At 31.9% G+C, this 24393-nt stretch overlaps 1 protein-coding gene across 2 annotated transcripts; it reads left to right on the top strand.

Annotated features, from left to right (window-relative positions):
• LOC134710904 (angiopoietin-1-like) lies at window positions 1-23762 on the top strand. 2 transcript variants are annotated; one of them, XM_063571320.1, is made up of 8 exons: window positions 1-250; window positions 6465-6539; window positions 12024-12059; window positions 14032-14082; window positions 14851-14975; window positions 19391-19487; window positions 21912-22077; window positions 23499-23762. In XM_063571320.1, exons 1-7 carry the CDS (start codon window positions 58-60, stop codon window positions 21953-21955), a joined length of 621 nt encoding a protein of 206 aa, XP_063427390.1. In that variant the 5' UTR covers window positions 1-57; the 3' UTR covers window positions 21956-22077; window positions 23499-23762. The 2 variants fall into 2 exon arrangements, with proteins under 2 accessions (XP_063427390.1, XP_063427389.1); XM_063571319.1 differs by lacking the exons at window positions 21912-22077; window positions 23499-23762 and having other exon boundaries at window positions 19391-19681.
• The last annotated feature ends 631 nt before the right edge of the window (window positions 23763-24393 follow it).

The following is a 24393-nucleotide window of genomic DNA, read 5'->3' as shown; positions in this document are numbered from 1 at the left end:
TGTAAATACATTTCCCTTCACTATACTTGTTATAATTTCAATATTTGTATTGTGAATATGGCATCCATTGAAATGTATGAGGACATTAAACGTGAAGACCATACATACGACGTTATAAAGAATCAAATTGCAACAAAACATGAATTTAAACCATCATTAAAGCAATGGTTATTTTTAATTCTTTCAATACTGACATTGTTAGTGTTGTCTGGTGCTGTAGTTTGGACGATGACATATTTTACGATTCGTGGTAAGTCAAAATAAATAGCATTATATTTCCGTCATGTGTTACATGAATTTTATCCATTTGTTTGCTATTTCACTCATTTTCGATGACTCTTGATGTATAAATGATATTTAGCCATTTATATTTTTTTTATATTTAGATGCAGATGAACGAGAAATCATGGATTATGAAACTTCGTAAAAACGTAACATAGTTAATGTTGCTTTATTTTTTGTTACAATGAAGTGTTCAAAGGTTTTATCTGAAAAGTAATATCACAAACTCCGAGGAAAATTCTAAATTCAAAACGTATCACCAATCAAATGGAAAAACTAAAAGCACAAACACATCAAACTAATACTAATAGATAATATCATTCTGTTGATTTCTTTTGTTTTGGTTTTTTCTTTTACCTTTTATACACAGGGACCATATTCCTTCCATCAAACTTTCAAGTGCTCCAATATTTTTGAATATGATCCCTTATTCTCAGTTATGACATTGAGTGACATAAAATCAATAATCATCCTTATTGCGACAGTCTCTTTGATCTTTTTCATATGAGCAAAACCTCAAATAGGATTTAGCAATTGCTCGAAATGGAACATAATTTAAACTAATTCCTATCTATGTTGCATTATAGAGTATATACGGGATATTTTTTATTAACTTAAAATCTAACAATGTTTATATAAGTAGTTAAAAAAAAATTCTCACTCAGATGCATATGAGCATTGGTTTATTCTTGCTTCATCAAATTTTCATCTTTGGTAAAAATAACTTTTTTTTCTGAATATTATTATATCATTCGCCCTGTATTTTGTCGTCTCAAGATATCTGATATATCATTTGTACTAATAAACCACTTTAGTAAAACAATTTTTAACTGAAAATATAGTAAAAAAATATCGATTTATCTTTTAAATAAGTGTTTTATAATATTCAACCAACAATGTAACTTTTAATTGTTAGTATAATTTCACACAGTTATACTGGGGTCAAAATTGAAAGTATCATTTTTTGGCATATTGTTTTGCATCTACCTCCCAAAACAAAATAAAGAAAGAAAGTATAAAAAAATGATGTTGTGTGATATACAACAGTGAACTCATTTACTTTACATAGTATATGCGTAGGATCAAATGAATTATAGTTCTTTTAAATGTTTGTGTCATTTTGGTCTTTTGTGGATAGTTGTCTCATTGGCAATCACACCACATCTTTTTTATATTAAGTCTTTGTGTTGCTATTTTTTTTATTTTGCAAGATGTCGCTCAGGTATTTCGAACCCAACAGTTTATACGTTTTTCAATCGAACACTGTTATAACTTTTTGGAATTTTGGATCCTCAATGCTCTTCAAATTTGTACTTGTTTTAGCATATACACAAGCATTTGGGTTTTTAATGTAAAATTATATTTATAGGTGAAAAAGCCTTTGTGAGACCACAAAATTGTAGGTATTATCCTTTTCCTTTATTAAACTATTGTTAATCAATAAAAAAAAATCATCAAACAAATAATCGTGCTTTGGTACTGACTGTTATGAAAGGGAGACAATTCAATCTTAATATCAATGTATTTAAATCCCCGGAGAGATAAATTTGTTACACGAAGGGATAGCTCATCAACTATAGTCTATTTTTAAAACATCTTCTGGATATTTATTTTGCTTAACCCTGTTTTATATTTAATTCCTCACTTTGGGCTCGCAAAGTAAACTTAAGTAGAAACCCTGAATATGTATTTGCTATGTAATATTTGGGGTTTTGTGATCAGATAGTGTGCGTTGAGGCCATATAATTGATAGTAAAAAAAATACGCATGGAAGTTAAAACCAGATGTGTGAAAAAATGGCAATTATTTCAAAGCAAACAAACTGACTCGTAATTTTTGTATATAGGAAAAAATCGGGTAGTATAATATAATTTGATGGGTTGTTAATGGGTGAGAGTCATTGTGACACTGATAAGGGAGTAGACAGAATCGTGGGAACTATAGAATGAGACTAGAAATGAGAATTTGATGGATGAAAGCTTTGAGACACGATGTTTTTAATCGTGAGAAAAGTGTTGTTGAAACAAGGATAATGCATGTTGATGAAAAAATAGGCGTACAGAGGAAAAGAAAATGTAGTGAAGCAGGAGTTTTGGGAGGGAACTGGGAATCAATTCCACCTGTCCACCAAATAACTAAAAGCCCTTAAAGAAAAAAGGGAGCGGGTCTGACATGTATGTATACGTAAACGGATCAATTATGGAGGGAATGCAGACCCCAGATTGGTCTAATTTGACAACTGATAAATATGGAGACATATGTAATAGCGCTTTCTAAATTTAAAAAAAAATTAAAAACAAAATATAATTCAATCAATAGTACATTTTTTATTATGTAGACCAAAAGTAAAGAAATGTTGCTTTGAATGACTGTAACAATTAAGGACGCATCCAGCAGTACACTGCTACCCATGGTGGGATTAAACGTCAGTCCTCAAACATCTTAATTAGATAAAGATGTCAACAACCATAAACAGCTTTCGCGTAGGCAGCCCTGTATAGCACAATAGAGTACTTTGAATCAACTATATTCTTCCAAACGAGTTATATAAAATGATTAATTCTTTCAACAAAGGTTATAAATGAAAAGCAACGCTGCAAATATTGATCTTTAAAACATAAATAATAATCTTTAATAACAAATTTAATACAGAATTATCTATTCAATTTATCAAATATGTACTGAAAAGTGGTATGTAAATCGTTAAATATAGAAACACTCAATTCCTATTTTTAAACAAGAGAAACAATAATTACATGACAATCCAAAGTCTTCCAAATGTATTTTAAACATTTTGTTTTTATAAACAATTACTTATAAGAAAAAAAGAACGAAAACACATTCACACACTGAAGATAACATGCGTTTTAGTTGTAATAACTTTATTGTGGATAAAGAACTGCCATCCTGTACTAGAAATAACTAATGGTTTGGAACAAACTATATACACTTTGGATCGCTATGAACGACAACTCGACCTAGAATGTTAATCACATTTGTTGATAATGTAAACAAACACGCATTTAAAAAAAAACGGTAATGATTAATAATCAACTCGTGATGGCGTCCGTAAAATTAACGAAGAGATGATTTCAACTACAAAATTTCGAACTCTTGCTTTTGTTTCCTCGTGACCAGCAACCCTTTATCAAGGAAGTCAGGATACGAAATGCAAGCCCTGGAATATCGGATCAACTTGCAGATATACTCCGGGAATAGGCGGCGCTGCTTCATTGATGTAACATAATTGAAAGTTCAAAATTTAGAAACTGGAATGATTTCTTTTTACGCCAAGTTAGTTTTCAACCGACCCTTGTCAATTTTTAGATGTAAGTCAACATATGAGGCAGAACTGTATATGTTGTATCCTTTATCTCAAATTTGATGGAAATAAAGATTTTAACATAGTCATAGCGAGCATTAAGGCCTGGTTTGGCCCAAGAAAATAAAACGTTTGATAACTATTTCAAATTGGCACATTATTTTTAGAAATGCATAGTGTTTAGAAATATTAATGAAACACATCAAGATTTTTTTTCTGATGACGTCACAATAACGTCTTAATATGTATTGTTTTCACAAAATCGACGAAAAATACAGAGTTTATGCAGCTTTCTATATTTATTTCCATTGTGGAAATATTGTTCGCAGCCGAGAAACAACCAAATAATTTTACAGAAGCTGTATTATAACTATTAACATAATCTCACCAAGTATAAAGTTGTTTCTTGGGTGTGCACATACTTTTTCAATCTAAAATATTCAAAAAAAATGAGAAAAAATGAGGAAATTCATTATTTTTTTTTAGAAAATATGAAAATTAAGTCATTCTTTGTTGCCATGGTAGCTTGTTCAATGTCAATTTTTTTTCTGAATACCTTGTATCATAGTCAAGTTTTCAGCAATTAAAGAATATGTATGATAACTTTTAAATTTGCAGTAATTATTGGGCCAATAAGGGCATTATTGCCCCTACTCCATAAAGTGAGAGAATATCATATTCAAGACGGACAGTGAAGTAAAAAGATACTGCTTGCTTCTTTTCTTTCTTCTTTGAAAAGAAGTTCCTGTATAAAGTCTGCCTAATATGAAAAAGGGAAAAATAGACGATTTTCCACTGAACGTCTATAATAAGTTATGGTGTTCACAAATAGTTATCAAATGTACCAGGATTATAATTTAGTACGCCAGACTTGCGTTTCGTCTTAATAAGACTCATCAGTGACGCTCAGATCAAAATTTTTATAAAGCCAAACAAGTACAAAGATGAAGAGCATTGAGGATCCAAAATTCCACAAAATTGTGTCAAATACGTTTAAGGTAATGTATGCCTTGGATAAAAAAAAATCCTAAGAAGTTTTGTGAACAGGAAATTGATAAAAATGAGCACATTATTGATATTCATGTCAACACCGAAGTGTTGACTACTGGGCTGGTGATACCCTCGGGAACGAAACGTCCACCAGCAGTGGCATCGACCAAGTTAACAGTTATCAAAGGTACCAGGATTATAATTTAGTGCGCCAGACGCGCGTTTCGTCTACATAAAATTCATCAGTGACCCTCAAATCAAAATATTTATAAAATCAAAAGAGCATTGAGGATCCAAAATTCCCCAAAAAATTGTGCCTAATACGGCTAAGGTAATCTATGCCTGGGATAAGAAATCCTTAGTATTTCGAAAAATTCAAAGTTTTGTGAACAGGAAATTTATTAAAATGACCACATTATGGATATTCATGCCAACACCGAAGTGTTGACTACTGGGCTGGTGATACCCTCGGGGACGAAACATAATAAAGACTTATAATATTTGAAATTGAGGTCACTGGTTTGTGACTATTAAAATGACGTCAAGGTTGAAATTAAATTTGCTAAACTATGATATTTTTTTATGTTTTTTGATTGATATATCATATATTTTTTTGGTATATCTCATTGTGTTGAAAGACATATGACATTTAAAAGTCATGCAAAAAATCAATCAACAGCTATATATTGCTGTGTATTGTCCTCTATATGTCTCTTGTTTGTTTAGTCGATTGTTGCTATCTTATTGAAACATGACCTACATCTACTTTTATTCAAATATGATATTGTTCGAGGTTCTTGTTGCAATAAATAAACTCATCATAGATATCAGGACTAAATTTTGTATATACGCCAGACGCGCGTTTCGTCTACAAAAGACTCATCACTGACGCTCGAATCCAAAAAAAGTAAAAATGCCAAATAAAGTACGAATCTGAAAAGTATTCAGGACCAAAATTCCTAAAAGTTAATAAGGCCGTGATAGTCTAACACGACGTAGAATAGTTTTTAATCAAATAATTTCCATTTATCAGAACGCAAACTTCCAATTTCTGAATCTTTGACATGCATAAAAAAAAAAACATGATAATATCCCCCCGTATAAAAATAATTTTATTTTTCAGATTTTTTAAAAGTTTATTAAAAAAAAAGACGAAAGACACCAGAGGGACAGTAAAACTCATAAATCGAAAACAAACTGACAACGCCATGACAAAAAAGAAAAGGACAAACAAACAAACAATAGGACACACGACACAACACAGTAAACTAAAGAATAATCAACACTGACCCCACCAAAAACCAGGGGTGATCTCAGGTGCTCCGGAAGGGTAAGCAGATCCTGCTCCTCATGTGGGACCCGTCGTGTTGTTTATGAAATAACAAATCCGGTAAATTGTCTAATTCGGTAGGTCACATTTATGAAAGGGAAGGGGATTGTAGTTACGACGAAAGGAACATATCAGATATCATTTGTGAAACGGTTATTCCATAAAGGTCAACCAACTCGTGATGGCGTCCGTAAAATTTACGACGCGTTGATTTCAACTTCACCATTTGAAACTCTTGATTTAATAGCTTCCCTGTGAGCAACAATGCTCTATCAAGAAAATAATGATAGGAAATGCAAGCACGGGAATATCGTATCAATTGGGAGATATATACACCGTATGCAGGTGCTGCTGGAATGTTGCCACTTAGAAAAGGAAAATTCACAACTGGAAAGTTGAAATCATCTCTAAATAATCATAAATGTTTAACTGAAATAATCATTAATGTTTAACTATAATAAATACTGCATAATCAACGTTGTCCTGTCCAAGTAATGAACCTTATGCGAATTATTGAATTTTCGATCCCTTTTTCGACAGGTACAATGGAAAACATAAATGTAGACTCCGAACAAGTGCTAAAGCTTGTCACCGAAATTAAGAATATGCTGAACGGTTTGTATATATATTGATTACACAGTTTATTAAGTATTATTACTTTATTCAAAAACTATGTGTTCTTGCAGACTACAAAGTTTAAAATCCAAACATTTCTTAGTTGTTAGGTAGATGTAATGTCCTCTTGAGAATCAGAATGCATTACAACATTTCTTTTTCTTACACTGTCTTACCTCTCATCTTCTTAACAATATAACTGAACATCTTGTACAACATCTACAGCTTTTCTTGCCGAATACTTTAGTGTATACAAAACGTTAAACAATAGTCAACATTATTAAATAAAACATAAATATGTGTGCCCCATTTGCACAGTAGAACTAAAATTAGACTTTTAATGATTTGTTAGATTTATCTACTTTCAAGCATTACATCTTTTTTTATTTCGTAGTTACACATGGTATTTTGAATCTGCATCAAACGGATGTTTATAAACCATTAAAAACTGCATTTCATAGTGCAATCAAAACAAACAAACCCACTTTTTCGTCGTTCACTTTTTTAATACCAAGTAATTTGTTTTACTGGTAGCTATTTTAGGTTTTTGTTATATATTTTTTATGGAAGTAATTGTCCTCCACTGCATGGTTTTGTATTTGGTCTTTTATTGATTTGTTAATCTTCGACTGAACAAGATTTAAACAGGGATGATTGTGATCATAACGAACTAATTTACCTCCGACCCCACCAATTCTTTAGTTGTCAGTTGTCTCCCATATCTTGGGAAGGTGTCTTTTCGTTAATTAAGAAATAATTCCTTCATGTCATGCTGTATGCTCATTTTAACATGGGTAGGCATTATATTTGTCGATATTTTACACTGAGCGTTAGCGAGGTGTAAAATATGGTCAAATATAATACCTACCCATGTTAAAATGAGCATAGAGCATTACATGGAGGAATTATTTCGATTCTAATAGGACAAATATAGTATTTTTATAGGTCGAAGCGTACGAAAATACCGTAAAATTGTTTGGCTTTCCCCGTTTCCTCACCGAGGAGTCTGTGCAATACATTTCATATCTGATAAGTTTAAAAACTACGAGCAGGGTAAATATATGTTGTTTTATAGAAATATATAATAAAAGTTTATGCTAGCTACTTAAATGTATACATTGTTAAGAATAACGATGGAAATAACGTTTAGTTTGTGCGCATGTGTCAAATATATTTTTCATGCTCATTAGAACACGGCTTTTTTTTTTAAATCGTAATAAGGACGTCATATTAGAATAGGGAATAATTTTGACGGACGACCTTTGATTATTCCGATCAATCAAATCACAACTTTTATAAACTTGGAGAATGAAAATGAACTATATAATTGACATCTTCTCTGAACACTATTTTGCCCACAAAATATTGTTTGATCGTTTTCTCTTGACGTAAAGCCCACATTTTTATTTTCATTTTAAATAATAATATAAAAGTAATACGCGTCATAACCTTTATGTGAAAGCGACCGTTTCAGTTAATATGTAAAGATTAGAACGTACTCTACCAATGTTGATGTTTTATTAAACACTGTGTCTAAACCACACCGGCAAAATTTGCTCGGACTCGATGCTATCTAACATCCGGCACAATGACGGAACACCAATAGACAAAAGAAAGGTAGGTTTCTCCTTATTGTTTTATTCTTTTTATGATATCGAAGAATATATATACATATACAACTATTTTCTATTGTGAGATGCAATATTTTCTACAACCGTTCTCTATTAACGGAGAAATAAGTCAAAATGCATGTCAAAATGACGAATTGAGTGAACCTTGCCTCGAAATTGTTTAATTTCTCGTTAAATTGTTCACATTGTACGGAAAGAAAGGTACGGGAAGATAGATATTGACACGGAGATTGCAAATTAAGTTATTATGAGCATCTCATTATTTGTATCTCTGTGTATGGAACGAAAGAAATGGGTCATGTCAAATTAAATTAAACCGGTTTCGTCAATGTTGTTACTACACAATCACCCGGTTTCGTCTATATATATCACCCGGTTTGGTTGGTTTTTTTAACAAACAATTTATGAAAAGCAACTTTGGCACGGATCTGAACATTGTATTTCGAGAATTTAAATATATATTTATTGTAAGGTAAACTTGGCGTGTTAAAATCTATTTAAAACAGGCACTTTTGGACATAGTTAATTATGATAATACACATTTTCTAATGAAAGGCGTATCCCTTATTTCACTTAACTTCAAACTTATTTTAAATGGAATATAAATACTCAATAGCAAACACTGGTATCTAACTATTTGTAACATTATTATATTTTCTTCGTTTATAATAGTAGTATGTAAAGATGAAAAATAAAAGTATGTGTTTTGATTGTGCCATAATTTTGATTTACTATACTAAATTATATACACTATGCATTCAATCATTGACGAACAGTCCCAAACCGACTATAGTTTTTACTGCTCTGCACAAGTTGATCATGCATGCAGTCCTGCCAGATTTTCTGGTACTATATATACTGTGTTCCTTGCGCACTTAAGCATTCATAACATATCAATGATATTTGTAACTTTCTCCCCGTTTCTGGTAGGCACATTTATTTTCCTATAGGCATGTTTTTCACATTATTTTTACAGTTCAAATTCATTTTTTTTTTTACATTTCAAATTCATCTTTTTTACAGTTCGAATTCAATTGAAACTTCAAGATAACTTTCGAAAACAATATCTGACAGTATTGTATTTTCAATGTGAATAAAAGTTGGTTTGCAAAACATGACCGTCATTTATATCTAGGTCTTATTTAGAAGAAGTGACGGTAACCACTTATCCCATACACATTGACAATGAGACATTTTTCTTTAAGACACAAAAATGATGTTGAATTAATCAAGTTTAGGTCACCGTATGCCTTAAACAATGAGAAAAACACACAAACCGTATGAAAGCAAGCTATAACAGGGCCCTAAATTATAAATGTAAAACAATTCAAACAAAAAAACTACCTGCCTATGTTATGTTCAAAACACATATGGTACAAAGCAACCAAAGACAACCATGGAATTACAAGCCTGTGACTCGGGAAATGGACTGAGTCAAAGTGTTGTCGCTGACACAAACAGTACAACAAAAGTACAAATAATAAAAAATGATGAATAAACCTTAACTCGTCCTATGGCAGAGCCTTATAGTAAATTCGCGATTTGTGCCAAAACTTGTATCATAGTTAAAATTATCCATTAAATATGATAAATATACATGTATTCGCAGTTTACTATGAAATCCACTATCACTGAATTAGTATACATATTTATTAAGGGGCCAGCTAAAGGACACCACCGGATGTTTCTCGCTTCATTGAAGACCCATTGTGGCCTTCGGCTGTTTTCTGCTCTATGGTCGGATTGTTGTCGCTTGAAATTTGTATGAATTTTTCATGTTTAAATGCCCCCCCCCCCCTTTTTGTTTTTGTTTACCAAAAAAAATTCAATCCCTCTAAACCAAAATTGTAAACATCACCAAAAAGTAAACAAAAGTTTATAGTATTTATATAACTAAGAAGTGTATAAAGTTTGATGCAGTTATAATACTTCGTTTTTTGAGATATGGCGCGACATGTTAAAAAAACACGCATTCCTGTTTCACTTACATGTTCTGTAACTCAAAAAGATTTAATTTGATTTTCACTAAAAGGTTTACAGATCATGTTAAATTTTAAGAAAATAAGATAAGCTGTCCTGAAGTTACGGTGCGACATGTTTATGGTGGACAGAAAGATAGATAGACGGACGGACGGACAGAATGACTGATAGATGGAGGAACGGACGGATGGAAGGACGGACGGTTAGACGGGTGTATACAATAATACGGCCTGTCAAAACTGGGACGGGCGTGTAAAAACGCGAAGAAATGGAGAAAAAAATCGTAATTAAAGGTCAATAATTTTTATTAGGATATCGGCCAAGTCGATTTATTTGTATATTTGTCTGCCTTATCATTTTCATATATAACTTTTATATTTATTTGAAAAAAATGTATAGAAATCGATAAAAAGAACTTGATATTCGGCATTTATTACGAGAAACATAATCCAACTGACATAATCCGATTACCCGGGTGTCCCTGTTTTCTTATTTCTTGCAATATTTAAATTCGGTATACACTTTATAAGGTAAGTGGCGAATCTAGATGACGTAAATGTTGCACGCCCCGACCCCACCTTTGGTTGCCAAAACTTTATTGATTCCTGTATTTGAAGATTTTTTAAAGCAAAAAATAATCAAAATATTGTTCGACTCGCTACGCTCGGCGGTATGTAAAAGTTGTTCGAAATACGCCCACTTTGAAATAAACTGAATTCGTCTGTCCGTATATAGTGTCAAAATATATTGACCAACATCAGTGTACGATCATCATAACACAATGGCGACAGTGCAGACTCGTTTTTTTAATAATGTTAACAAAATAATTATTATTGAATTGTATCGATGACCTGAGACTATTATACTAATTTGTACATAGCAGTATAGTGATAAATAAATTTTATTTATTTTTAACGATGGTAGAAAAGATTACATACATGGAATGATTAGAGTACTTATAAAGGTGTCAATTCTTTTGTGCGAGAAAATCACATATCAATTGTGTGTTTCGATTTCTAAGACCGTAAACTTTAATTTCAAGTTTAAAAATGTTCAACATATTTTCCCATAACTCATATAGAAAAAACAAATTTAGAGAGCTTTAATCTAAATATGCTGTTAAAAAATTTCGGAATGCAAAGTAAAATCAAAATATATGTGTCGGCTATAAGAATAAGAATTTGCTTATTATATATTTGAATCTGAGACTCATATAAATAATAAGCCGCTGTCCGGTGAACGAACTTGTTTTCGAACGACCCACAAAACTCCTTTTGAACGCTGAAGTTAAATAATAAATTCTAATGTAATGGGATTATGATTTTTTTTATTTGACCAAACCGGGTTATGCATTTTGAAATCTATGACGAAACCGGGTTGTATACATTGACGAAACCGGCAAGTTCGATTTTGACATGACCCATTTCTTTCGTTCCATACACAGAGTTTCAATTATTGAGATGCTCATAATAACTTAATTTGCAATCTCCGTGTCAATATCTATCTTCCCGTACCTTTCTTTCCGTACAATGTGAACAATTTAACGAGAAATTAAACAATTTCGAGGCAAGGTTCACTCAATTCGTCATTTTGACATGCATTTTGACTTATTTCTCCGTTAATAGAGAACGGTTGTAGAAAATATTGCATCTCACAATAGAAAATAGTTGTATATGTATATATATTCTTCGATATCATAAAAAGAATAAAACAATAAGGAGAAACCTACCTTTCTTTTGTCTATTGGTGTTCCGTCATTGTGCCGGATGTTAGATAGCATCGAGTCCGAGCAAATTTTGCCGGTGTGGTTTAGACACAGTGTTAAAGTGGTTTGGCAATATTAACATGTTAATATCATAGTTTGTCACAACAGGTACAACGGGAATAGAGGTGCAGGAGATCAATACAGGTAATTACTATTATATGTATTACTCTAGATCTTGTAACAGAAACAATGTCCACAAATTATGATACATACATACGTAATATCCATATTTGTTTGTATCGTTCACTTAAGCTTAAATATTTTTAAAGATCATTGTCTTCTGGATTTCGAAGGCTCACTGGTCCTGAATAAGTTAATCTAATATAACTTAAAAGGTGTTTATTCAATTCTGTTTTACGTGCTTGTTCACACTATACGGACTTCATATACAGGAGTGTGCTCCTTACGCAGAAACTGCTCCAACAAAGTTATGAGGAGGACAGATTAAAATTGACACTCCGTAAATTTTATGGACACCATCACGAATTGGTGGATCCATACGATGTGTCTTTTGTCAAACTAGCCAAGGACATTTTTACCACATGGTAGATTGTGGTTTGTCATTTTGTCGTCTAATCTTTTCATTACCAAACGTGACTTATTCCCAATCATGACTGTTTTGCTGAATGTGAATTCGCATTACTATAAGACGTGTTACGGTACTTGTCTATCCCAAATTCATGTATTAAGTTTAAATGTTTAATGTTATATTTGTAATTCTCATCGGATATTGTCAAATGTGTTGACGTCGTTTTTATTATATTGATGTGTTATGGAAAGAAAAATTAATCACCGCTTCATTTATAATATTTAATTTTGTTCAACGTAATCTGTACGATAATTTACGTTTGAAGTTGGATTCATAACAAACTGGACATATATATACTATAGTTAATTGCTATTAATAAGTATTGCCATACGCATTGTGTTGTATATCAGTATTTAATTCTAATATAATCTTCAATCTATCCTAATTCCATCTTACTTTTGAATTATAGATTTTCATATGTGACGTCATATTTGTGCTTTTTCAAATATTTCATAAATTCAAATGTGACGTATTTTTTGTGCCTTTTCGCTATCGTATGTGACGTCATTTTTATGATTTATTGCGTTGAGGCCTGGACATAATCGGGTGCGTCTATTCTGTGTTGGTCTTAGCATTATGTATTCGGGTTTAGTTTTCTGTAATTAGTTTATACTTCAGTTTCATTATGTATATCTGTTTATTATTCATTCGATAAAATTTACTGTTTGCAATAGCTTAAATTGTTCTAAATAATAAGGATGTTCTTACCCCAAGCATAAAAACATAGCCGTATTTGACACAACCTTTTTCAACTTTTGATCTTCAGTGCTGTACAACTTTGTACTTTTTTCACTTTCGATCTTTTATATCTGGGCGTCACTGGTGAGTCTTGTGTGGACGAGGCGCGTTTTTGGCGTATTCAATTTTAAACCTGATGCTTTTTGTTATCTTTTGATCATGTGTTTCTTTGTCAAATATGTTCTCCTATTTATTTGTATTGTATTCCTGTTATATTATGTTGTCATTTCAATGTTATATTTAACATTGCCATTAAGGTGCGAGGTTTGGCATGTCACAAAACCAGGTTCAACCCACCATTTTTTCCTTTAAAAATGTCCTGTACCAAGTCAGGAAGATGGCCATTGTTATATTATTGTTCGTTTCTGTGTGTGTTACATTTTATTGTTGCGTCGTTTGTTTTCGCTTATTTTTGTGTGTAAATTCACATTGCGATAACACGTGTCACGGTACTTGTCTATCCCAAATTCATGTATTTGGTTTTGGTGTTATATTTGTAATTCTCGTGGGATTTTGTCTGATGCTTGGTCTGTTTCTGTGTGTGTTACATTTCAGTGTTGTGTCATTGTTGTCCTCTTATATTTAATGCGTTGCCCTCGGTTTTAGTTTGTTACCCCGATTTTGTTTTTTGTCCATGGATTTATGAGTTTTGAACAGCGGTATACTACTGTTGCCTTTATCAACCATTTAAAATATAAATTTTTGAAACATGTGGATATTTGATTTTGAATCATAAATTGATTCAGTCGGTGTATTTTACCCTTTCCAAAAGTTTTTTTTTATTTTTAGACATGGATGCAATTGAGGAAAAACTTGAAAAAATACACAATGATATTAAATGTAAGTAGAAAGTACCGGGTATATAACTTTTTTGAAATCAGCAAAAAAAGAGGGAAAAACAGAATCATTTTTTTCTAATTAAACGGATAGCTGTATGTTTAACAAAACTGAGCACACTCTGAAAATAAGCTATAGTCATGAATATTAAAAAAAAACATCAAAGCGATAGCTAAAATTAGAAAAGTGTTTGATTTTCAAGCCAAAATTACAAAACTGTTTGTTTTTCAAAACAACAATAATTACTATTTTGATATCTTCATAAAAAATCTTTAATGGTTATCACTAGTACCAGACGCGCGTTTCGTCTACATAAGACTCATTAGTGACGCTCATATCAAAATAGTTAAAAAGCCAAACAAATACAAAGTTGAAGAGCATTGAGGACCTAAAATTCCAAAAAGTTGTGCCAAATACCGCTAAGGTAATCTACTCCTGGGGTAAGAAAGTCCTTAGTTTTTCGAAAAATTCTAAGTTTTTTAAACAGTAAAAATTATAAAAATTACCATATGATTGATATTCATGTCAACACCGAAGTGCTGACTACTGGGCTGCTGATACCCTCGGGGACGAAACGTTAATATGTTTTGTAAACATGAATAAACTTTATTTTATGGATTCACTAAAAGTTATGATAACGGACTGACAAACACAAAAAAAGCACTAAACACATTTAAACTTGATGTTAGAATGAGTAAATATGAGTATATCATTATATGATTGAAAAGTCTTCAATCAAAGCTTTCAAACTATTTTTTATATTTCATATAGGTATTGAGTTTCTGCCGAAAGATTGCAGTGATTGGTGTATCAGTAAAACAAACTCTGGGTTGATTACAGTTTACTTTGATAGTTACAGAAATGTGCCTGTGCTTTGTGAGAAAGGGGGTTGGACTGTGAGTAAAATGAAATTGTTTTTGTGCCAAGAAATTTATCCAAACTAATGTGTATCTCCCTTTAATCTTGAAATATCATTTATAATGATAATTATTATTACTATTGTTTTTGTTGGTGGTGGTGTTGTTGTTGTTGTTTTCTTTTTTTTTTCTTTTTTTTTTCTTCTATTTTATCTTCTATCAAATAATGTATGTACTTATTGTTTATTTGTTTGTGATGAGAAGTTTTTCGTTGTGTTGTGGTTTGTTTCGTTTCTTGTTGTCTTTTATCAGAGGGTAAATCACAACTTTGAGTCGATTTTCAGGGCAAACATTTTGACAGCTTAAGTGGTACTGATCTATCAGTGTCAAAATCAGCTTGGTTACTTTGAACTCGCGTAGCACCCGATCTGAATATACATTTTTTTCATAAATTGTTCTATAAAATTTTGTTAACTCCTCATTCAATACCTCTGATTACGAACTTATCGAGTGTAATGACCACTAGTTCAAGTAGAATGTCTTTAAAAAATGTTTCTGTTTCTACACGAATTTAAATGTTACTGTAATTAAAGTTTCAATTAATTACAAAAATGAGTTCAGCCAGTCATATAATGGACTATTTAGAGAACTGGTTTTATTGTATCCTTGAAAAAAATATGATTATATAAAAAAAAAAAGAAGATGTGGTATGATTGGCAATAAACAACTGTCCACAAGAGACCAAAATGACACAGACATTAACAACTATAGGTCACCGTACGGCCTTCAAAAATGAGCAAAGCCCATACCGCATAGTCAGCTATAAGGGCCCCCGATAAGACAATGTAAAACAATTCAAACGAGAAAACTTACGGCCTTATTTATATAAAAAATGAACGAAAAACAAATATGTAAAACATAAACAAACGACAACCACTGAATTACAGTCTCCTGACTTAGGACAGGCACATACTTAAACAATGGGGCGGGGTTAAACATGTTAGCGGGATCCCAACCCTCCCAATAACCGGGGACAGTGGTATAACAGTACAACATAAGAACGAACTATAAAAATCAGTTGAAAAAGGCTTAACTCATCTGATGGACAAAAATACAAGTGAACGTGGTCGGGTACTTGTACATCCCGACAAAAAAAGACACTAGGAACAGATCTGAGAGTACTCGCAGTTATCTGACTGCTAGTTCAAAGCAACTTACAACTAAAAAAACAAATCATGCATCTAAGACTAAACTATCAATCCGTACACATCGATCCAACATCCAATGGATTTTAGTGTAAAGACGTCATAAACAGCTAAAGAAAAATATGTGACCTTGTGCAATGCCAAGTTACAGGTATCGACAGATTGTAGATCCATGAATGTGTATATGTATAAAACATACCAGTACTATTTAGTTTGCTTTTAATTTACTGATAACAAAATCAATATTTATACCAATAAAAAACAAAATTCAATGATCTTATTACAGTGTTTAATTGGTAACCTTTTAGAATAAGTTTTTTTAAAGGAGCGATAAGTTTACATGGATCATTTCGAAATTTCCGAGCACGGTTAACAACAGTTCCGTAAAAATGAGGATGTGCTATCCCGTTTGAAATAAGTTTTCTACAAGTACAACCAAACTTCAAAACCAAATCTTTATATCTATGGAAAAATTTAGGAAAGGTTTTAAGTAATATATGGTAACGATATCCCTGGTTTAATAATTTACCAGTAAAACATAGATTACGTTCGTTAAAATCAAAAACGTCACAACAGACACGGGCATAGCGAACGAGCTGTGAAATATAAACACCGTAAGATGGTGCCAAAGGAACATCACCATCTAAAAATGGAAAACTAGCAAAAGGGGTCGAACAATCGTCCCTTTTGTCGTAAATTTTAGTGTGGAGTTTCACGTTTCAAACCGAAATATCTAAATCCAGGAAAGAACAGTTATTACCGAATAAATTTGATTTATTTAAAGTAAGTTCCTTGGAGTAAATTTCAGCAGTATATTAGAGAAATTTTTTGATTATTTAATGAAAAAATATCATCAAGATGACGGTAAGTGTTGTTGAATTTATCAATTAAATGCAATTTCGACGGGTCTTTACTGAGTTTAGTCATAAACTGTGATTCGTAACAGTAAAAAAACAAGTCTGCTATTAAAGGGGCACAATTAGTGCCCATGGGGATACCTACAACCTGTCGATAAACTTTGTTGCCGAAACGTACATAAATATTATCAATGAAAATTAACAACTTCAATCATCTCAGCACACCTCCAGTAAGTATATCTAGCATATTTACCTTTCTCATTAGAGAAGAAGGCTTTAAATAAGTTGCAGCAAATATATTTGCATTCAGCTTTACCAAACGACCATTAAATAAATAGGAAATTTTTTGTTTAATAAGATAGTGTGGAAGTGTAGTGTAGAGAGTAGAAAAATCAAAACTGTCAACAGAATCAAAAGGACCATCAAAAGCACGTAATTTATCTAAAACATCCAAAGATTTTTTTACACTCCAAAAATGGTTTATACCACTATGTTCATATATTTTATTACAATAATTTATGATAAGTTCTTTAATAGTAGTTAATGAACTTGTTAAGATCACTGGAATATTAGTTGTAGAACACTATCTAGAGGCCGAGATGAAACGATATTTAAATGTTTTTTCGTGTAGTTTAGGTAGCCAATACATAGTAGGGACCTTCAAATATTCAGAAGAAGCCTTAAGCTTTGATGTGGTAGTGATATGTTTGTTGACTATATGACTCTCTGTGGAGCGAATGGACTTGAATGTAGATGAATTTAAAATTTCATTCTTAAGAACGTCCGTGTAGTATTTACGACATACCACCACCACATTGTTGGCTGCTTTGTCGGCCGGTACAAACACAAACCGCTTTGAAAGTTCTTGAAGTTTATTTCTTATTCTGGAAATAGGTGTATTATGTACTCATACATTTATTTAAATAAGAATCAAGAGATTTTTTATCAGATTTTCCCCGTTTAAACCACTTTTTACAAAACGAGGAAAGAGCATCTTTGGTGACTTACCGACACTCTTTCCAATCTATTTTAGAAGGAGAACGATATTTTGGTCTTTTTATCAAAAAAATTTTAACCTCTCTGTCCTGGACGATATTAAACTGGCGAATTTCCGACATAGAAAAGGCATTTTTTCGAAGACAGTTGTGGGTTTAACCAGGTTTTTCACTCGAAATGAGAAGAGTTGTACGCCAAAAGAGTATATTTATATACTCTAACACGTGTACATGTATGTTTGTTTATAACCTTGTCGTCCTTTGGTAATTAGTTGATCGTTGTCTACTTGGGATTTATACCACATACATCTCCTTTTTTTAAAAATTATTAATTTTATCCCAGCCCCTCATTACCCAACCCACCCCACTCCGAATTCAGACCGTACGTAACTGTCTATCTAAACATCTCGCCGCAGAAAATCGAAACTTTTGGCGAGTACAATACACTACTGCATGCAGTACTCATCAGTATTTATCAATATCTAAAAAATCACACAAGTGTGCATATTTGGACCACTTCAATTTCACTAACTTAATGGCGTTGAAAGGGTCATAATTCTTTAAAAAAAATCACTTGTACATTTTTGTCAAAACTTTTATGCCGATATTTTACCCCTTGCTGTCGCTCGTGGTAAAATATTTAGCATAAAGGGCCAACCCGTGGTAAAATTAGTATTAATTCAAGCCCCCATGAATTATTTCTTAAGTAACATAACTGAATTGCAACATGAAAGATAAGTGCAATTGTATGTCAGCTTTACAAAAATTGGGATACTTTCACCCCTGTAACAAAATGCATATAGGTGCCTCAAATCCACTCCTTGACCGTAGATTTTTAAGTAAGATGAGTGTTGACAAAACAAAGACCTTCTCTTCATTGCAGGGAGAAAAAATGTCAAGGGGGGAGGCTATATAGCACCGTTATTCAGTATTAATACATACTTGGCTTCCATTTTTTTTCTCAAGTTTTAGCGCTCATGATTAAGATGAATCCAAAAATGTGCTTCGAATTCACTAAATATATAAAGCACTATTTTCTCTTGGTCTCGGTTTATTTTTTTTTATTACAATAAACTAGATGGGATGCGTTTAATACGTGGCAATTTGGGATATTTCATTTTAAAAAGGATTTACAGATAAAAACAAATAAGATAGGTTCATTTGACAACTCATTCGTAGGACTATTCAACTTTTGGGAAATGTTGCAAATGAATAACCGGCTAGATATAAAAGTAAAACCAAAAATTATCCACAAGGCAGAATGTAATTGGATATGCTTCCCCAAAAGAAGAGAGAATTTATTTTTTAAATCACGCGTCCAAAATCCTCATAATCTCATCCGGAATATGAAATAATCTTCCCTTATATATTTGTATTTATAAAATGGTATGTTCTAGGTCATTCAAAAGCGGTTTAATGGTGCTGTTGAATTCAATAGAAATTGGACTGATTATGAAAATGGATTTGGAGAGTTACATGGGGAGTTCTGGTTGGGTAAGACAAATTTGACTGACATACCCAGACTGCTGCTGGAATTAAAGTAACAAATATTGATATTTAAAGTTAAACATGTACAATCTCAAGATTTTTTTTTAAATTTCACTATTCGTACACAAGGAATATAACACGCTTTGTCATTAAACATACATCTATTGTAGAGGACAATGTTAGCCAATCGCAACATTTTGATGTCACTTTTAAAGATACCTGGTGCATTCAATTGTTAAGTTATAAGTTGTTTTTATTTATTTATATGTTTTACATTTTTAGTGGATAAATAAGCTTTGTTTAAAATATCAATTGTTGGCATCAATATACACGCATACAATTCAGACATATAAACAAAGGTACAGCAATACGCACAGTAAAACTCAGTTTAAAAGAAGCCCGAGTCCGATGTCAGAATAGGTAACAAAAGAAACTAAGCAAAATGATAATGATACATATATATTAACAAAGGACTACTAGCAGTTACTGACATGTCAGCTCCAGACCTCAATGAAACTGATTGAAGGATCAAATGAAAATCAAGCACAATCCCTCCCGTTAGGGATTTAGTATTATACCATGCTTCATATTTCCTTTTCTCTCTCGTAGACATCTATAATCATGAAACAATCAATTGAATTTATCAATTTAAAAGTAAAATTATATTTGAAAAAAAATCTTTTAAATAATTTCAACAAAACCATGGGAGTCTATGCGCATGTGAACATTTTCTAGAAACCCAATAAAATTATAGTTTATGCTTCTACAATTTATCAGTTCACCTTGCCCTAAAGATAGCTTAATACAAATTTTTAGTTTCTAGACAATCCAAATTCAAGATGACCAACACCACTAGACACAGTTTAACATAAACTATGAGAAATACCTAAACAAAGCTTTTCCTTGTATATCGCACAATAACATCAAAATTGACCGCCTAGGGTGTTCCTCTACTAATTTTATGTTCTGGTGATTTCTGGTGATTTCTGGTGTGTATCTGAAACGAAACATTGTCACTAGAGTGGAATAGTAGTTCACCTTGGCTGTACTTGACAAAACCTTTCCGAAGTAAAAGCCCTCAGTGCTCTTCAGCTCGGTAATTTATTTGACACATTACTTTTTTATTTAAGTAATGTGTAGATGCACAAAATTATAAGCATTGTGCCTAATGAGTTTTGTTTTGTTTTACAATGCAGTCATTTTGGAAATACATGCATATACAATAAACTGTAGCTTCTCCAAATCTTTCACATTACGATTAAATATTGTATAAATGACACTATCGTGGCTAGCCAATAGCAGCTGCTAAAATTTCCCTGGATAAAAAAAAACATATGAAGTTGAAACAGACAAAATCTGTTCTACATTAACTACAGCTCATTTTAAATTAAAAAAAATCAGTAATCCTAGACAATATCGACAAACTTGCACATTTCTGGTCTTTTCCTTTCTAAATCATAAATATGAATATGAACATAGTAAAATGATGGGCCATTAGTTCCCGCTTCATCCAAATGAACTTCGGTCAACGCTTTTACACCCCAATAAATTTACAAAAAGGAGCATTCAATTATTAAATAAATGTTAACCTGATAATTATGAGCTTTCTCAAAGTTTAGCACTACTGTTTTAACGAAACAGCAACTTCATACTTTATTTACTAAAGCTATGTTTAAAATAAAAATTATATAAGATCCACAAAGCATCGGAAATCAACATTGTATAATTATATATAGTTATCAAAGCTACCAGGATTATAATTTAGTACGCCAGACGCGCGTTTCGTCTACATAAGACTCGTCAGTGACGCTCATATCAAAATATTTATATAGCCAAACAATTTATACAAAGTTGAAGAGCACTGAGGATCCAAAATTCCAAAAAGTTGTGACAAATACGGCTAAGGTTATCTATGCCTGGGATAAGAAAATCCTTAGTTTTTAGAAAAAATCAAAGATTTGTAACAGGAAATTTATTAAAATGACCACATTATTGATATTCATGTCAACAACGAAGTGTTGACTACTGGACTGGTGATACCCTCGGGGACGAAACGTCCACCAGCAGTGGCATCGACCCAGTGGTGTAAATAGTTATCAAAGCTACCAGGATTATAATTTAGTACGCCAGACACGCGTTTCGTCTACATAAGACTCATCAGTGACGCTCATATCAAAATATTTATAAAGCCAAACAATTTATACAAAGTTGAAGAGCATTGAGGATCCAAAATTCCAAAAAGTTGTGCCAAATACGGCTAATATATATATACACGATAACACTTGTTTGTTTATATGTTTACATTTTAAGTGGATAAATAAACTCATCATAGATAAAATATAGTTACCAGGATTAAATTTAAACCAGCTTTGTTCAAAATAACTGCTATATGATAAATTGTTGTCATCAATATACACATATACAATTTAGGCAACAAGAATATAGCACAGCTAACATCAGAGGGAAATTCATGAACTTAGGATCGATGTGGAGGACTGGGATCGCAACAAGCGTTATGCAGTTTATAGAAGCTTCTCAATAGGCGACGCATCTACAAAATACCGGTTAAGTATCAGTAATTACTCAGGAAACGCAGGTAGATATACCAAATTATTTTGTGGTGCTAAAGAGTGGGTGCTTTGTATTCTTTCCCCAGAAAACATTGCATATGTTGACATTTCAAACATTTACATGAAGGTTTAGGAATCTGCTTTTTTGTGATGCCTACTTAATGGACATGCCCCATCAACATAGTTTTACAGTTTTAAAGATTTTGTCAAAGAGATAGTGACGTGCATACACCATTGGAATTTAAAGTTTTAAAGCTTTATGTGTGCTGAAGGTTCTTTGTCGTTGCATCAAATAATAAATGGTAAAGATGACTCCTGAAATTGATTGTGATTACTTCAGTCAAAGAGTGGTAAAGTGTGGTCTAATTTTATAAGAATAATTATTTGTTCAGTCCCATCAATATTGATAATACATGAATATGATGACCAATTCTGTTCAATCTTGCTATCAGAATCTTTGGGTACAATATCTAAATAAATCCATCATAGATACTAAATGAGGCTAATGTAGTATTTTGGCAGATTTTTAACGTTTTCGTTAAATGACGACAAATGAAAAACGCATATATTCTGGCAAATAATAGACTTTGTTTTTAATTATCTTAAATGGTTTAGATATTTATAAAATATTGTGATTTCTAGTGCAGAAGTGTACAAAATGTGTCCGTACTTCATACTCGTAAGAATAATTTAACAAAATTGAGAAAAAAAATTGAAGCGTTTTTTATAATAACTAGAGAAAACTCAAAAATTATTAAAAGGGCACTTGACATACTGTACTTTAATATAATTTAATCTTGGTTTGGGTTGTTCTTTTATGCCGAAGAATCAAATTTAAAAAAAATCATTTAACAGAAAATGCGGAGTTGAATACACTTTGAGGTTTTAGTTTTGGTTTTTAACGCTTCTCATGTCTACCCAAATTCAAATGAATACTTCAATCTGACGTTACTTCCAATAACGAAATTAAGAATGAGTCATTTAAGGCAGCGTCCATTGATACAAAACTGAGAGACAAAATATACAAGAGGGATATTCAAACTCATAAGTCGAAAACATACTGCTTTAGCCAAAGCAAAACAAAGAAGGACCAAAAGACAAATAAAAGTAACCAAAACAAAACATAGAAACATAAAGACTGAACATCACGAACAAGGTATGTACTGTTTAAATCTAGTAGGAAAATAACATTGAAATCTCGTCTCACACAATTCCATTTGTGTTTATTTATATATTTTCATGATGATCTAGCATTCGTTGACATAACATCGTCTTATATATAAACAAAGAGTATTCTTAGGATTACTAGTACATTTAAGTTAATACTTACTTTTTGGAAAATTTGTATGTGTTATGTCAAACTTACTACGAAGAAACTATTCATCCGTTGTTGAGAGATAATTCTTTAAACGACCGAGAATTTTCATGCTTTCGTGTCCTTTTTCAGGTGACGGAATGAACTATTTTAATGGGAAGAAGTTCTCAACATATGATCAAGATAACGACGAATTTAGTTATACGAATTGTGCTTTCAATATTAGTTTTAAAGGTGGATGGTGGTACAATCAATGTTGGACAGGTAGAGAGGCCATGCTAAATGGGCATTACACCCATAGAAATAATACTCTGCAGGGTATAATTTATAAATCGTTTAAAAAAACCTCTCTGAAAAAATCCACTATGAAGATTCGGAAAGTGTAGTTACAAGTCTTACTCTCAATAAATGAAAGCTATAAGCTGTTTTTCTATTTATTATTTAATTAAATAATATCTGTAATGTGTGTGATATAAGGCAGATAGTGAAAATATTACAATTCATAAGTTTTGTGTTTCAGTAACACTTTTCTGGCTTCATCAAGAATGCTAGAAAAAAAACCATTTGAAATCAAAAATTGTGTAAATACAAGTATTCGTAAGGAGCTAATTAACTTAATTGGACATATAAATATCAACCCAAATAATGAGGTGGTATTCGGTTGGGAAACTGTAAAGTTGGAAAAGTTGACATCACATTTGACTGAATACAACATTAAAATGCATAAAATCATACATTTCTTTTAAATTTAAAAAAAAATTAAATTACGTCATTTTGAAACACCAAATTTGTAATGAATTTAATCTTATTGCTCATATTATTGATTGGTTCAGTTTCTGTCGCTTATGAAATATTATTTGTATATCCTGAATTACCACTTTCCTTGTCCGCAATTCTAGGAAACAGAAAGAATTTTTTTTTTAAATAGCAACCATTCAGAGTGTCATTTGGTTTGCTCAAATTATTTCTAATTTTCATAAGACAAGAAAAAACTAGGAAATCGCCGTACAAGAAGGCAAGTGTTTTG

The sequence above is a fragment of the Mytilus trossulus genome, chromosome 3 (genome assembly GCF_036588685.1).
Source record: "Mytilus trossulus isolate FHL-02 chromosome 3, PNRI_Mtr1.1.1.hap1, whole genome shotgun sequence".
NCBI lineage: Eukaryota > Metazoa > Mollusca > Bivalvia > Mytilida > Mytilidae > Mytilus > Mytilus trossulus.
The sequence above is the reverse complement of the archived record's forward strand: the minus strand, read 5'-3'. Positions and strand labels throughout refer to the sequence as shown.

Bases quoted from the DNA above. Each gene is read 5' to 3' on its own strand.
- LOC134710904 (XM_063571319.1), top strand. From the start codon at position 58: ATGGCATCCATTGAAATGTATGAGGACATTAAACGTGAAGACCATACA. The intron at 12,060-14,031 runs GTAATTACTATT...TTTTATTTTTAG, and splicing joins GGTGCAGGAGATCAATACAG to ACATGGATGCAATTGAGGAA. The intron at 14,083-14,850 runs GTAAGTAGAAAG...TATTTCATATAG, and splicing joins AATACACAATGATATTAAAT to GTATTGAGTTTCTGCCGAAA.